The sequence below is a fragment of the Corythoichthys intestinalis genome, chromosome 17 (genome assembly GCF_030265065.1).
Source record: "Corythoichthys intestinalis isolate RoL2023-P3 chromosome 17, ASM3026506v1, whole genome shotgun sequence".
Taxonomy (NCBI): domain Eukaryota; kingdom Metazoa; phylum Chordata; class Actinopteri; order Syngnathiformes; family Syngnathidae; genus Corythoichthys; species Corythoichthys intestinalis.
In genome coordinates this window covers 17,971,457-17,987,934 of record NC_080411.1, presented here as the reverse complement: position 1 = coordinate 17,987,934, position 16,478 = coordinate 17,971,457, and the positions used below count along the sequence as shown (strand labels likewise).

Below are 16,478 nucleotides of genomic sequence, written 5' to 3'. Positions count from 1 at the left end.
AAGAAAAAAACGCTACTCTTACTCCGCTATTTTGGGCTACACAAGAGTCATCACATTTTTCCCTCTTTATTCAACATATTAATTTTTTTTTGCCAGCGATGCCATTGCCAAGAATGTTGCTACTAATTTTACCAATGAGACGTCGCAACAATAATCACGCAAGCTTGCCGTTCTATGATCACACCAGCCTGTTCAATCACGTGGCGTCTTTAAAACACCATAAAAAAATGACGTATTTGACATAGAACGCTGCCTTCACTTTGACTCGAAAGCGCAGATTTAAACCTCTGTAAAAGTTTTTATTTGGCACTGATTGACCATGGAAAACCGGAGATATGATCCTTTTTATTTCGTAATAGTAACTATGAAAGAAGGAACTACACTATTCATTATTCAAACTAGGAAACTATTTTCTCCACAAGAGGGCACTCATTCCTTAAGACGTCTTTTTTTTTTCTCTCTTGCCAGAATTAAATGATGGTTGTTTTTTTTTTGTATTTCTTTGGCTTAATGTGGTTATGTATCGTATTGGCCCGAATATAAAACGGCCTTGATTATAAGACGACCCCCTCTTTTTCAAGACTCAAGTTTGAAAAAAGACTTTTTGAACACTAAATTATTTTTTATACAGAAAATAATTACAGTATATCTGAAACAAATGATTATAATATATTTGAGAGAAAAAGCATGTTATTTTGCCTCAGTCAAATCTTAATATCTTAACATTTAAATATGTAAACTAAAGTGCAATCACATTCGTAAATGAATGGCTTCTGGTTTTTGAAATGTAAATAAACCAATCTATTGTGATAAAACAACAAACTTGCAATAACTGCATTAAAGTGAAGTCTAACTGTAACTGTAGTCTTGAAACAAATCTGAATAAAGAAAAAATGCAATAAAATAATGCAAACTGGTTAAACTTGAGAATAGCTGAGATCTGTCATGACAGAACATCGCTTCAATGATATCTGGCGCCATCTAGCGTCGTAATGTCTAGACCGCGAATATAAGACGACCCTCATTTTCCAGTCTTATTTCAATGCAGAAAACGCCGTCTTACATTCGGGCCAATAGGGTAATTGGTTATTGTATATTAACATTATAACAACAGTCCATATAGATAAGTTTGCGCTGAGGGGAAAAAAATACCATTGTGTAAAAAAAATAAAATAAAATAAATTTTAAAAAATCAAAATCTCACAATGTTACTCAGTACTTGAGTATTCTTTTCATTGGATACTTTTTTACTTGTACTTGAGTACATTTTATGGATGACTACTTTTACTTGAGTAATATTATTTTGAAGTAAAGGTACTCTTACTTGAGTGAAATCTTTAGCTACCCACCTCTGATTATTCGTGAACATTTTGGCTCATTTCAATTTATTTTATTTATTTGGGACATTATTTTGGCCCTTTTAGTCTACGGTTTCAGTTCCCTTATTTTTCGCAGAATATTTATTTTATTTGTAAAACCTCAAAGTTGTTACATTTATCATTATCAAAGGTACCACACTAAAATTTAGCCATCATATGTTGACTCCATGACCGCACATAACGGTATCCGTTTGATAACGGAATGGGATTTTGGACCGCATCTGGTCTGGAAACCGGAGTCCCCGGACAAAATCCACGCAGGACGCAGAACATGCAAACTCCACACAGACCCCGGGATTGAACCCTTGATCTCAGAACTGTGAGGCAGATGTGCTAATCACTCAGCCACCATGCGAGTGTATATAATCTTTAAAAAAAACTTTGAAATGTCAAGAATAGATATTATTCAAAACGTTATTTGAAAGCAAACTTTTCTTGATTTAGATGAAAGATGACCAACTTTTAGATGTATGGGCTTAATAAGGACAAATAGCAATATTTACTTAAAGTGGAATAATATGACGCATTAATCTGTTAAGTAGTCTTTAACACGCAAAACAATGGAGAAAAATAATCAGATTAAGAAGTGATAAATTTGCAGTGTACAAAATGGGGACTTGTTGGCGGCGGCCCCACTGTCGTCTGAGCATACCCGCGCAGCGAGCGGAGCAGGCCGGCCTTCTCTTGGCCGCCCAGCTCCAGCTTTTCCCGCAGTCCCGCGTTCTCGCGCCTCAGGAGGTCGCTCTCCTTCTCGCTCTGCTCCAACTTGGCCGCGCACCTGGCCAGGTTGTCCCGCAGCCGCTCGTCGTCCCGCTCTTTGTCTGGAAGGAATGACGTGACGTGACGTGAGGTGACGTCAAGCGTGGCCTTCGTATCTGTACCTTTAGACTCCAGGATGAGCTGCTCCTTTAGAGCTTGGTTCTGACCCCGCAGGAAGTGTACCTCCTTCACCAGCTGGCCTTGATCCTCGTTGCCGTGGATGAATATGTTGGTGGCCGCTGTAACGACACAAGCCGCGAGCACAAATGACGGTGACGTCAGTCGAGACGATTAGACGGAAAAAACTCATATGCTACGCCAGTGGTTCTTAACCTTGCTAAAAGTGTCGAACCCCAAGAGTTTCACGTGTATAGTCACCAAACCCTTCGAAATTTAACCCTACGCTGCCTGTAGGTCTGTTATACTTTTACCATACCGAATACCGAGTGTCAACCTTCAACTGAGCAAACCACGTTCTCCTACCATTAGCTCAGTACTTCTCAAATAGTGGGGCGCGCCCCCCTCGCAGAGCAATGCCAGGGGTGGCGTATGTGACCTCGGGGAACATGTTTTTTTTTTTTTGCCGTACTAAAGTGTACTTGCACATCCACTCAATGGGTGTCAATGGCGCCTTCATTTTCAGAGTGCGCGCAGTAATTTTGAACTAAGCAAGAGCACACATAAAAGATATATGAAGAGCTGTGCGCTATTTTCAAAAGCCTTTTTCCGGCCGGACTCACGCAGCAACCCACTCTGTTCTCCGGTTCTCACGTGTCATTTTCGGCTTGGGAACGTCACGACAACCGCCTTCACCTACGGTTCTCCCTCGGCCGCCGAGAATTCGCTTTTTTCGGGCCGTTTGCCTTTTGGCTTTGACTTTTAATACAGTGGGAGATAAGGAAAGACCACATTTTACTGTGTTTTTGTGTTCATTTTACTAAAAAAGATTATAGCGGACAGCCGGAAGCCAAATCAATTAAGACGCCACTTAAAGACATTAGACCCCAATTTCATTGATAAGCCGCTTGATAGTTTTTCAGCGAAAACGTGCCGAATATTGCCAACAATCGTCCCGCTTTGTCAGTGTTATATCAGTAAACCAGTGAGAACTGTTAGCATGCTCAGTACAAAATAACCCCACACCATTGCAAAGAAGGTGATACTGTGAGCAGCGAAATTAAAAACTATCCTTCTGTCCAAAGGCACTCTATTTTTATTCTTATATTCAGTTTTCAATTTTTTGGCATATTGTCCTCATGAGTTAATGTTTCTAATCAATTTGAATTTGCTATTATTTACTGATTTTATTATTTATTATTTTTCAGTATCAAATGGTCCAAAAATGTACCTTGAGTGTACTTTTACAGTTTGGATGTGACTTTTTTCTTTTTAATTCAGGCAAATTCATGCGCCTTAAGTCTTTTCTGGTACAAACAAAACAATGTTAACAAAGCTTTACTTTATTATAAGTTTATCTGTTACTTTTTTTCTTTAATAAAGGAAAAATGGACACATTAGGCAGAGGCGTACTTATAATTAGAGGTGGGAATCTGTGCACCTAACGATTCGATTATGATTACGATTCAGAGGCTACGATTCGATTATAAATCGATTATTGATGACCCCCCTGCTATTAGCTGCTTTTAATGTTTTGTACATTAGTTACAAAAACTGTGAAAAAAAAAAAAAAAGCCTAGCAGGCTTAAAGAGCATATGACACGAGAAAAAAAGTCTTAAATGGCATTATTATGTGAATTAGAATCATATTTTGAGACGATTCGACTATATACAACAATTTAGCAAAGCACAGATGACGAGAAATTAGTCTTTTAATCTGCCGGTTAGCCACGCCTACCATTATAGGGCTTTAGCGTCCCCAACAGGTGGATGACGTCAGCGGTAGACTGGGCTCATCGATTTTACTATTCAGCCCATTGAAGGGAAATTATTCAGAACGAGGAAAACGCGACGAAGAAAGCCGCAAAATGTCATTGGTTCAGTCTCTCTACTCCAATATTTTTACAGGATATTCTTTTTACCCAAGTCTTTTTCCCCAATAGCTATATAAATGGCTTGAGAAGGACCAGTCAGCCCGTTGAGGGGGAACTATTCACAACGAGGAAAACGCGACGAAGAAAGCGGCAAAATGTCATTGTTTCTGTCTCTTTACTTCAATATTTTTACAGGATACTCTTTTTATCCAAGTATTTTCCCCAATTGCTAAATAAATGGCATAGTCATGACAAATAACAGTCTTGTGCTGAATGGAATATGAAATAATAAAAATGCATTTATTCAGGACGACATGGCAAAATTACTCCATAATGGTCAAAACTGTCGACTTCACCTTTACTGTCGCACCTCCCGAACGATATTTTATGACACCTAAATCGGACATATGTCATTTCCCTTCCCCGGCTTCGGAGAATGTAAACAAACCAGAAGGAGTGACAGCTAGCCGACATGCTAACCCGAACCGAGTGATGTTTCAAAGTCTTCAAAGCGGAAAATCACACATAGCTATCCTGGATTATTTGACATGACGACCCGGTTGTCGAATGTCTTAGCGGATCGGCAAACCGCCCGGCGGAGAGCAATTTACAGTTCGTTCCCCGGAGGAGGGTGGCTGGAGTTGTTGTGCAGCTAACGTGCTGCTGCTAATGCATTAGGAGAGCTTTTTACATGCCTATCAATGATCAAACGTAAGTAGTCCTTCATTTAAAGGAAGTTTGTAGTGTTTACTTTGTAATCGCTGTCTTCGTATTTCACATAATACAAAACAAGATGTTTACTCACTTCCTCGTAAATCCAATGGTCCCACAGTAAATATCTACGGTGAATGGGAACCTTTTGAAACTCCAAAAAGGCGCATACGCCTCTCCCTCATACAGAATGATTTTTCTGCAGCCGTTTGGCTGGTGTGATGCGAAAAATAAACGTATTAATCCGCAAAATCAGCTGAATCCTTCATCCTCATACACAACAGTACACTGTAGCGTGAAGAGGACGTCTTCTACCGTACACGTCACAGCGCCCTCCTCCTCAATGCAAGACCGAAGCCGGAAGTCATTCATTTTCCTGGCGCGGGATTCAAAAAACTAAATAAATATAGCGATCGCTTCCACACACATCCAAGCGGTCCATATCATTCAGGAGCATAAAATACTGCGTGTATTATGAAATAAACATGCTTTTTCGTGTCACAGGCACTTTAAACAAACGACTATTTCAGTATCACGTTAACAGCTAAAAACAATAAATAATATACTCAAATCCCCATTCTGTATCAGCAGCTTTAAACTACATTCAATTAATTTAATGTTGTGAATCAACCGTTAAAGTTGTTAAAATTGCTCCAGTTATTCCATAATTTCCCTTTTGTCTACTTTCGACATGTGAAAGTTTTAAAACTATTTTAAAGATAGATTCAAGTCAATATTTTACCGAATTAGGAGTATTTTAGATAAAAACTTAATTAGGTTCGCTTGGAAGGTTCGCTACAACAGCCTTTCAGGGAAGTCTACTGCTTTAAGATGGCGTCCGTTTACTAACTCCCGCATCTAGCTTTTTGTACATGTGCTGCTAACGCCACCGAGTCTATATTGCATCTAGTCCTATATAAATATGATATCTACCGTACCATTATGTGGACGTACATTGTAGCAGCTGTCGGCAGCAGTCAGGTATGTTGTTGTTTTTTTTTTATCTCGCGGCATGAGTTGAGCTAGAGCCGTGAGTTGAGCATTGGCATTACCCGAGGGGGGGGGGGGCTAACAGAAAATAATAGAGAAGCACTGCATTAGCTAGAGGGCTAGCAGTTGAAAGAAACTGAATAAAGCCTTTAAATCGGGCGCAAACCTGTCTAAAATGACACTTAGCCTTTAGTCAGAGTATGAAAATGGGATCCTGTGTATTCTTAACCTTTGCCGAACCCCTTAAACCAGGGGTGCCCAAGTCCGGTCCTTGAGAGCCCCTATCCAGCTTGTTTTCCATTTTTACCCTCCTCCAACACACCTAAATCAAATAATCAGGATCATTCTCAGGCTCCTGCAGCGCTTGCTGATGAGCTGATCATTTGATTCAGGTGTGATAAAGGTCGGAGACATGGAAAACAAGCTGGATAGGGACTCTCGAGGACCGGACTTAGGCACCCCTGCCTTAGACTTACTCACCGAACCCCAGGTTAAGAACCACTGTGCTAGGCCATTTTCATATCACGACGTGGCTGTTGTTTTTTCAATTATTTGATGAAAAATGCCTTTCCCTCACTCACTTTAATTTAAATTGACCTGCCACTAATGTTAAATGTGTCAAGTAGTGCTGCAACCTAAAACTACCCAATGCAAACAGAAGCAGCACATATTTTTGCTTAAATGCAATGATACCAAATGATCTAGTGCTGCAATGATTAATCGATTTAACTCGAGTATTCGATTGGAAAAAAATATTCGAATTAAATTTTGTTGCTTCGAGTATTCGTTTAATGAAAGTGGCGTTGTAATGGTTTATTTTGAAAGTGTTGACATTCAGTTTTATTGATTAGGGTGGATACACTGCCCTCTGGTCTGCCTCTTTTCACATGGCTGAACAAATGAGCCAACTGCTCCCTGTTAAGACCAAAGTAAGGTAAGTTTTTGTTTGAGCTAATGTTTTTTATTGCATTCATAATTTAGTTTATAGGTATATTGGACCGTTTTTTGTGGGAATATATGTCTGAAAATTTTGTTAAGAGCATTGTAAAAAAAACTTTAGCATTTTAGAGCATTTAAGCTAGCGAACTTTTTCTATGTTAGCCAATTGTTTTTTTCTTGTACATAGATCCTCATTAGAAAAAAAAAATTATACCGTTTGAGGCTCAGCTCATGTTTTTGAATTTGTCATGTTCCTTATCCGATTACTCGATTATTCGAACTAACTAGTCCATCGATTACTCGAGTACTAAAATATTCGATAGCTGCAGCCCTAAAATGATCTACTAATATTTGCGATGAGTTGTTTTGACTTCTGTCTATAAAGTTAGCATAATAACATTCATATTAAATGAATTCATATTTTATCTTGGAAGGAATTATGTTGTGTTTTTTGCAATTTTCAACCGTCTTGTATGCATTCCTCTCATATGGCTGAAGTTGAGGCTGATAGGTGGTATTACAGTAGCATATGGAATCCCATCCATGTTGCAAGTCAGTGCAAATGGGGTGCCGAAATGTGTATGGCAGCAAATAGATGTTTAAAATGTCAATAAAAAGTTGAGACCTGTGTCTTGTTCCACCTCGGCGAGCCGCCTCTCTAGCTGCTCCCTGAGGCGGTCGTTGGTGCAAATACTCTCCTCAAGGCGCCGCCTCAGAGCTCGGATCTCCTCCAGGTGCTCAGCCAGTAGCTCTGAGAACATTTCGTATACAATCAAATAAACTTCAAGACGGATACGTTCAACTCCGCTGTCGACGGTAGCCAATTAGTCATTTATTTACACAACACTTGAAGTTGGCAAACACATTTGACGGCTTTAATGTTACTATGTCACAAATGAGCTCACTGTCTGTCATTGCCAGCGACAGATGTTCCACAGAGACCCGAGCCGACCGATTGTCCCGATAGGTTACGCTTACCCGAATTAAGCGTCGGCGCCGAACGTCCGTCCTCTTGCGTCGAGGAAGCGCGGGACATGACAGAAAGGTGCACGTCCAGCTCGCCGCGCAAGCTAGCATTGAGCTGCTCGCTGTTCTTCAACCGCTCGCCAAGAAGTCTGTTCTCCCTCAGCAAGTCCGACGTGCGCTCGGCCTCCACTCCTCCCCCTGCGGGTGGCGCAGTTGGGGTTTATTTTCGAGCGGAACCGGAGAGGTGCCGCTGAATAATGCATCTTTGAAGCAGTAGGGAAAGAGGACACCCGCCGTAGAAACATCATGCCATACGAGGCAGAATGGATGTCACGTGAGGGTACTTTCATTATCGAGAATGGTGGTTTCCAAATTTGATTCAAATTTCATTTGATGATATTTTCACCGAAAGTTTTTTTTTTTTTTTGGTAAAACCTGTGGTAGCTCGCCAACGCAGACTACCTTGCGTAGGTGGGCTGCCGCCGCCGCAGGAGTCCTTATCCGAGAGGTACGCATCGGAGCAAGGGCCGCAGGGGCTCCCGGGAGTCTGGACTCGGACTTGAGCCCGCAGGTTCTCGATGAGACGGTTTTTCCCCTGCAGTTCTTTGGACAATCTGAAGTAAAAGACGATCAAGTGTGTCAATAAAGGGAAACAAAACACCAGTGGTGGATGAAGTACTCACTTTTTTGCTTAAAACCCTTAAACATGAAGCAATTACCAGAGAATCCCAAAATTTGAAAAATAAGGTCCTAATGAAACCTTTTTTTCACATTTGTAAAATAGAAAAGTCAAAATGAATATGTGTAATAAGCGCTCTGATATCTTGCTAAATCCTGTTTTTTTTTTTCTCATGGCACCTGCAGATGCATAATCTCAACCACTCCTTGGAGTCTGCGATTTCTGCATTGCGACCCTTGTTATATTACCGTGTTTCACTCATAAAATCCTCCAAAAGTCCGGCTGTGGTCATTCACAGCTGTGTCTTGACACTCGGTGAGACATGCTACACTGAGTTTTTGGACTGAAACAGGTAACTACGCGATAATATCTCGTTAAAATCATGGTGTCTTTAATTATGCTCTCTCATGCTCTCACCTCGAGTTAGGGTTTAGGGGTTTAAAAAAATGTTTTTAAAAAATGCCCTCCTCTTCAAAAATTTTATTCCCCCAGAAAATTGAGAGTTTAAGATTTCCAATGATGTATTACACATGCATATATGACAATTTTGAAATTTGGCCATTTGGGGGTCTCAGAGCGAAACTTCAGGTCACCTTTGTGTTTTACGCCATATGTAAAAAATGTACACACACAGAGATCTGAACCAATATTCAAAGAAAGAACCAGAAAACTCATTGATTGCACAATTGTATTTAAAATTATAAGCTAAACAAGCTAAAAAAAACTCCCAAGAATTTATCTTAATGGCTGATTGCAAGGACCTATTCGGTGCATACCGCCACCTACTGTACAAGAGTGTGCAGCACTCATCTGAAGGTGCGCTCCTCTCACTGTTGGTTTTGATTGGTCAATATCTTATTCACCTGCCTAATCTTGCTTGTACTCGTGTTGCTGTCTCTAGTGCTCAATTACGGTATAGAGTACTTGTGCGGGGCTCATCGATGCGCCGGAGGCATGAAAATGAAACTGTCAATACACAATGAGAAAAAAAAAAAAAAAAACGTCACGCAGTTGACAATTTGAAAAGTAGTGGAGTAAAAGGAAAGATGCATGCTGTAAAATGTAGTGAAGTAAAAGAAAAACTTCACATTTGTACTCAGGTAGAGATAAACAAAAATGTACTTAAGTACGGTAACAAAGTACCTTTACTTTGCTACATTCCACCACTGGAAAACACATACCGTAATTAGGAAAGACGGTCGCTCAAATTATTGAAGTGAAAAGGCCCCGATCGTGGACGTTTAAAACCAAAAAATGTCACCCGGCTATACTACGTGTATTGATGCTAAAAAGTCCACTGCAAACATCATGCTTCAACTCACGCATCCAAGCGCTCGCCGGCGCGCTCGGCCACGGCAATAGTTTGCCTGACATGGCACCGCAGCCGCTCTCTCTCGCCCTCTAGATCCAGGCGCAGCGTTTCCAGCTCCTGCTGGATCAAGATTTCGGAGCCGTCTGTGGCCTCGCCTTCTCTACAAATAATATTTGCTGCTGTTTAGCTGTGAGCGAGGCAAAATAATCAGTTTGCTGGAAGGTGTGTTGTTGCGCACAACAGCATTGTTAGTTTAATACGCTCAAAATTGTTTTTTAAAGGAAACTGCTCATATCCAAGCCAAGCTGCCCATAAAAACAACCCGTCTATGTAACATCACATTTCCAAACTGATTTTCTCCTTTAAATAGATGACTGCAGCGTAGAGTGAACATTCTTCTCTATGTCCACCCGCTTTCCGATGATACGGCTTATTAGGGTTGCCACGATTCATCGACAACTAATCAATGATCTAATGAGACCGCAACTATTTTGATAGTTGATGGATTGTTTAGAGACTAAGGATGGAACAACTAATCCATTAAAATCGATAAATAAATTAGTTGGCAACAAATTTGATAATTGATTTTTTGCAGGCAGCTATGAGGAGTCCTGTTTGGGTCTTAGTTTGTGTACAATGTGAGGCTGCTCGCATGCGCCAGTGATTAGAGCAAGAGAGAGAGAGTTCACTGCTACACTCAGGTTGGGTTGCTGAATCAATCACGTTAAAAAGTTTTTTGTGTTGTTAGATCCAGTGTGCCTCTATCGGACGTGAGTAAATGAAGCCAATTGTATTGTTTGTATTCTTTGTTGATGAGACGTTACTACTTAGCATGAAGCTAGTTAGCAATTATGCTAATTAGTGTCTTAAGTGTCCGTTTGTATTGAGTTTTGGAGAAGGATATTAGCACTTGAGTCATCGTTAGATAGTAAAGTTGTCTCATTTCTTTTTGTAAAGAAACCACATCCATATTGCAGCTTAGGCTAGGTTCATACCGCAGGTCTTGATACACAATTTGTGTTTTCCTACTCGAGTGAGGGATTAACTTGACCATCTAAACGGGATAGTTCACATAAAAGTGAACCATTTCAAATCCGATCTAGGTCACGCTCGTATGTGGTTAAAATCCGATCTGGGCCAAATTTTCCCAGAATGTGGCTACGGTCTGAACTGCCAAGTCTCCCAAATCAGAATTCACGCAGCAATTACGTCAGCAAAGAGCGAGAGGCACGGAGGACGGCAGTGACGGAGCTGTACATTAGCGATATCGCCTAGCTTGAACTCGGCTTTTAGGGAAGAGGCGGGCTTAACAAGTCTTTAAAAAAATAAATTGGGGGATAAACCTGAAAATGCTCAGTTTTCTATCTGTGCGCCAAAGGAGCAGTACTGTATTTCAATATTGCTTAACTAATTTGTTCCCAAAAACGTATAAATATGTTCTATTTTTAATTGTTTCAGTGTCCCAAAAACATATTTATGCGTCTTTTACGTTTTTTTGACAAGAGACATCTTTAGGTTCTGTTGCACCTAAACTGCAATGCACAATGCTCAAAACTCATTTTAAAGCAATAAAACTGGCCACTGGAGGGCAGTAGCGTATTTTGTAAGAACTAATCTCGGGCCAAGAAAGGACATGAAGAAAAATAGTCAGGAAACGGAAGTTGGTGGGATCTTGTGAAGATGCGTGAGAATTTGAGAAAAATGTGGAGAACAATTGGGAAAAAAAGGCAAACGAAACTGGAGGAGTGTTTTGAAAAGAAAACGAAACCATCATCACAGAAGGATTTTTAAAAAAAATTTATCTTGATGAGACAGATGGTGACGACCACAACAGCGTCAGGTTCCACACGCGTTCTGCGGAGCTCTCATTGCGTTACCCCTGAGCCTGAGGTTGAAACCAACGATGAAGATGATGAAAAAAGTGAGACCCATCTTGATCCGGACTCATCAGATTACAGGGAGCCACCTCATTCAATGGGGAGCAGCCGAGAGCCTTCCTCGTTATTATGTGCGCAAATAGTTCAACAGTTCGATAGTTTAGTTATGTGTAAATAGTTACTTTGCTATCAAAAGCTCCATTTGTCTTGTTGTTTATGTTATTTTGTAGAACGAAAACATTCAGATGTCTTGGATGTCACAAAAGCGAAAAATAGATGTGTGAAAGTCAATGTTTGAAATATATGCTTTTACAAAAAGCTCAATTTCTCTGTTTTTTTCATCAGAAATTGGAAAATTGCTCAAACTAAGCTATTTTCGAATGGTGATTTCTTAAGAATTGAAAAAGATATAAACTAACTTTTTTCTGCTGAAAGAGGAGAGTCTAATCTTTCTTTTGGTGGGTTCAATGTTTATATAGCAATAGAACAGAATTTTCTGTGGGCCTGGCAAAATCAGTCAAAATCCAGTAAAACGGCCGGGAGCGAAGGGCCTTGCTCCGGTGAAAATGGCTGGGAGTGAATGAGTTAAGTGGCCATGAGTGAGGGCAAACTGACCACACACAGTGCGTTCATGCGTTCTATCAATCCATATAAACTTTAAATATGAGACAAAACGGGGATTACGGTATTTATGTCTGTTAATTTGATTTCCAAAAAAGAAGACACAATTATGATTGCCCTAGAATGGCATGTATTCAGCATGTGTAATCATTTGTTCTGATGCTTGCGGGTCAGTTTGCGCAGCGCGTGCCGGACTGAGAATTAGTGCGTATGCGTCATACTTGAACGGGCTCAATGGAAAAAGGCTGTCTGAACAGGCACGCCAAAAAAACATACGTAGAAAAATCAGATTTCTGCATTAAGACCTGCAGTCTGAATCTAGTCTTAGAGTCTCCTTTCAACACAAACTCCCATTTAAACTGTAAATTGTCATACGAGAGGGTGCTTTGAAATTGGATTTGGATTGTATTTATGAACAACTGTTTGATTAATAAAAGGGATTCATGATAGTCTGCTTACTTCTTATTGGATTTTGTTGTTTCGTTTAAAGAAAATGAAAGTCATTGACACAATTTATATCAGCGCATTGCCAACAAGATAAAAATGTCTATCAACAGCACTACTTTTATTTGAATGAACAGGACTTATTTGTGTAATGAGAAATTATTTTGGGTCTTTTACTCAGAACCTTTATTAAAAACTTTAACAAGTTTTATGTACCTTAAACAGTACAGTTGTAGACTACAGTCAAGTCAGGAAGCTGTTACAATATATTTAAAACAAAACAACTTTAAGTTAAATTGTGAAGGTAATTGAAAAAAAGTGACATTTACCCGATTGATTAATCGTTTAATTAATCGCCTGACTAATCGATTATAAATTTTTTTAAAAAATCGTTAGTTGCAGCCCAGAAACGAAACGATTAGCCGACAAATCGCACAAATAATTGACGATGAGTCTACAATGAAAATAATCCTTTGTGGCAGCCCTACCGGTGATGACCCAGTTGTAGCATTTGTTGTTTTGTTGACACACAGATGAAACTAGGACAGCGGCCGGCCGGGCGCCATTCAAGCCCAGCAAGCCAGACGGGGTCACAAGGCAATTAGGGTGAATGGCAGAGGGGGAGGCTTGCCTCTGGGGCCATGAGGCAAAAAATGAATAAATGGAAGCTGCTTTTAACCATAAAAATCGTACACTTTTTAGTCTTGGTGCACATGGACTTCAAAAATGGCGGACACAGTTGAAGCTGTGCAGTTTTGGGTATCGATTAGTCGCTAAATATGAAGTAGCGGTGCGGAAGGTTAAGAAGTACCTGCGAGAAAGTTCCAGAGCTGCCACGTCTTCAACATCCTGACGAGTCATTCCTAGCAAACACAGCAAAAAACAGAAAAGTACATTATTGGTCCTAATATAATACGGCCCTGATTATAAGACGACGCCCTCTTTTTCAAGACTCAAGTTGGGAAAAAAAGACTTTTTGAACACCACATTTTTATACATAAAATAATTACAGTACATCTGAAACAAATGATTATAACAATATATTTGAGAGAAAAAGCATGTTATTTTGTCTCATTTAAATCTTAATATCTGAACATTTAAATATGTAAACTAAAGTGCAATCACATTTGTAAATGAATGACTTCTGCTTTTTGAAATGTAAATAAACCAATGTATTGTGATAAAACAACAAAATTGCAATAACTATCAAAGTGAAGTCTAACTGTAACTGTAGTCTTGAAACAAATCTGAATGAGGAAAAACATTGCGTTAAAATAATGCAAACTGGTTAAACTTGAGAGTAGCTGAGATCTGTCAAGACAGAACATCGCTTCAATAATATCTGGCGCCATCTAGCGTCTTGAATGGGTATAATATCTAGACCACGAATATAAGACGACCCCCACTTTTTCAGTCTTATTTCAATGCAAAAAACATCGTCTTATATTCGGGCCAATACGGTATGTCAGACACACGGACAGATGATGTCGCCGTATTTAATCAACCATGCGTTTTCAGCTACCTTCGTCCAGTCGTCCCTCCAGTCGATCCAGGATTCTCAGACTCCTGTCCAGCTGCTCTTTGACCGCTTGGTGGCCCACGTAGCAGTCCACCGGGCCGGCCTTGACCAGCTCTCGCAAGGCTGCGCTCAGCTCCGCCAGCTGTCGACGGTGCGGGCCCCCCAGCCGCCGGCTCTCCTTAATTTGTTGACGGAGTCGCGACAGTTCCCGGGCCTGTGACTGCACGAGGGAGTCCAAACTGCGGGACGGACAGATTGATGACTCAATTCTAATTTCCTTTCGAAATCCTTCCCGGCACTGTAAATGGCATTGTTGTTTTCGTCGACAATGATGATCATGAAACTATGTCACAATTTTTTCGTGGCGATGGCGAGATGAAAGAGCTAAAAATATGTCTTAGGAGACTAAAGCATAACGAGACAAATGCCAGTTTTTGTCTGACGAGACGGAACTGTGCCATAGTTTCCAAGCGGTGACATTTTTTTTTAATTGTATGTGTAAGTAAGCCCGCATCCAAGCAGTGTCTTCTCGGGCCTCCAGGCTTACTTGTTGGTCACATGGTCCGGTTTTAGAGGTCACCCGATATGGGGTTTTCTGCGGCAGATGCCGAAACCGTATGTAAAAAAAATAAATTCAGCCGATTCCCAATGTCTAAAGCTGATTTTCCAAGCTGATATTTGAGGCCGAAATGTTTATTTATTTATTTATTTTTAAAGTAGGTTGATTTTGAATAGTAATTGAAACACTCATATAAGATTATTTTTTTTCTTATGCTACTTTTCTAACACTGGCCACTAGGTGGTGCAAATATAAGGAAGATCATTACCCAAATAGTGGACATAACAGTTATCCCATAATATCAGCTGATATCGGGCGATCTTGAAAAAAGTCCATATAATGGCCTGATAAATTAGCCAGCCAACATATGTGTCGACCTTCATAAGGAAGATCGGCACCCAAACAGGTAACCTAAGTTCCTCTATTATATCGGCTATGTATTGGCCTATGACCGATCTTGAAAAAAAGCCATATATCAGCTGACTGATATATAGGTCAACGTTTATATGATTTGTTTTCTTATCTTGTCAAGAAAGAATATTCAATGTTGCTTTAGCCTATAAAAGATCTGTGCTGACTGATCATCGCACATTAAACTTAACCCATAGCGTTAGCAAACAATTCACGTTAGGATTAGCAATAACTTTAGCATAGCGAGCTTCCCTTATTTTGGTTTTGTCGGCGTCGGCTACGGCTTACGGTAGTCGTGGTCCGTGCTTCTGGTTGAAAATACAAGCATTGGACAATCCTTACCAAATTGCTGTTGTCCTTGTAGATGCTACAATATGTGCTCATCTCTCAATATTGATTCCAAATTGTTGGAAACAATTTTTGGAGTAAAACCTTTGAATTTTTGCAGACGAAAATTTTTTGAGTATTCGGCGAAGAAAAGTAAACACATTATGAACTGACTAAAATATGACCAATAAATATTTTGTCCAAAAGACTAAGACGAAAATGAAAAGGGCTGGCAAAAACAACACTGCTAAGCGCTTCACCGAAGTCCCATGGTGGGTGGGTGCTGACAAACTCTTTGACAGCAGCAATGAAACAGTGTCTGCAATGAATTCAGACCTGGCAGGCGATGTAGAACGGCTGCGAGCGTGCTGTAACTGAATCCTTTCCGCCTCACTCCTCACATCACCGTCCTCTCCCTCGTCTTCTTTCTCTCGAGTGTGACGTCTTTGCGTCCCGTCTCCGATGCTCGACGGGTGGCCAGCCGCCGGGTCCATACGGTTTCTTTGGATCTGGACCTTCGGCACCCGCGCTCTCGCCCGGTCCTCGGAGAGACCGTATTCCTCAGAAGTCTGCGGGCTTCTCAGACTGACCTGAAAACACGGCGCCTCGTGAGACTCGTCCGGGACTCGATGGGAGCGGGTGCCACCGAATACCTTGGCTGAGCTCAAGGTGGGGGAACTCGGGTACGGAGTGCCGGAGCTGGAGGAGTCCAGATGTTCACCGGCACCGGGGGAAAAGCGCGCCTGCTCGTGAATCGGCAGTGAAGGGATATCGGAAGCGCTTCCGCTCGCTTTGACGCAAACGTCAAGGTCTGGATCCAGCCGTGGAGGGAAAGGAAAATAAAACCAGCAAGATTGAAACATGGCCAGTGAGGACAAAACTAATCCTAATCATAATCAGAAGATTTATAAAAGCCATGTCTCCACCAGTTGTACCAGCCCAGATTGATTTGGCTGTTTTTAAGGAGAGGCTAACTAACCAGAGTTACCCTAAA

The 16,478-nt window shown here is 40.7% G+C and overlaps 1 protein-coding gene across 5 annotated transcripts in view; it reads right to left on the bottom strand.

Moving 5' to 3' along the window:
• cdk5rap2 (CDK5 regulatory subunit associated protein 2) overlaps positions 1 to 16,478 on the bottom strand; it is an 86,115-nt gene that overhangs the window by 13,901 nt on the left and 55,736 nt on the right. For all 5 annotated transcript variants that reach the window (XM_057819077.1, XM_057819072.1, XM_057819075.1 and 2 more), the window contains 9 exons: positions 16,138 to 16,295; positions 15,821 to 16,074; positions 14,191 to 14,426; positions 13,480 to 13,531; positions 8,198 to 8,349; positions 7,748 to 7,933; positions 7,395 to 7,520; positions 2,261 to 2,377; positions 2,032 to 2,200 (listed from right to left, as the gene is read on the bottom strand). In XM_057819077.1, coding sequence (XP_057675060.1) covers positions 2,032 to 2,200; positions 2,261 to 2,377; positions 7,395 to 7,520; positions 7,748 to 7,933; positions 8,198 to 8,349; positions 13,480 to 13,531; positions 14,191 to 14,426; positions 15,821 to 16,074; positions 16,138 to 16,295 — 1,450 coding nt within the window. The remainder of the gene's footprint in view (positions 1 to 2,031; positions 2,201 to 2,260; positions 2,378 to 7,394; positions 7,521 to 7,747; positions 7,934 to 8,197; positions 8,350 to 13,479; positions 13,532 to 14,190; positions 14,427 to 15,820; positions 16,075 to 16,137; positions 16,296 to 16,478) is intronic.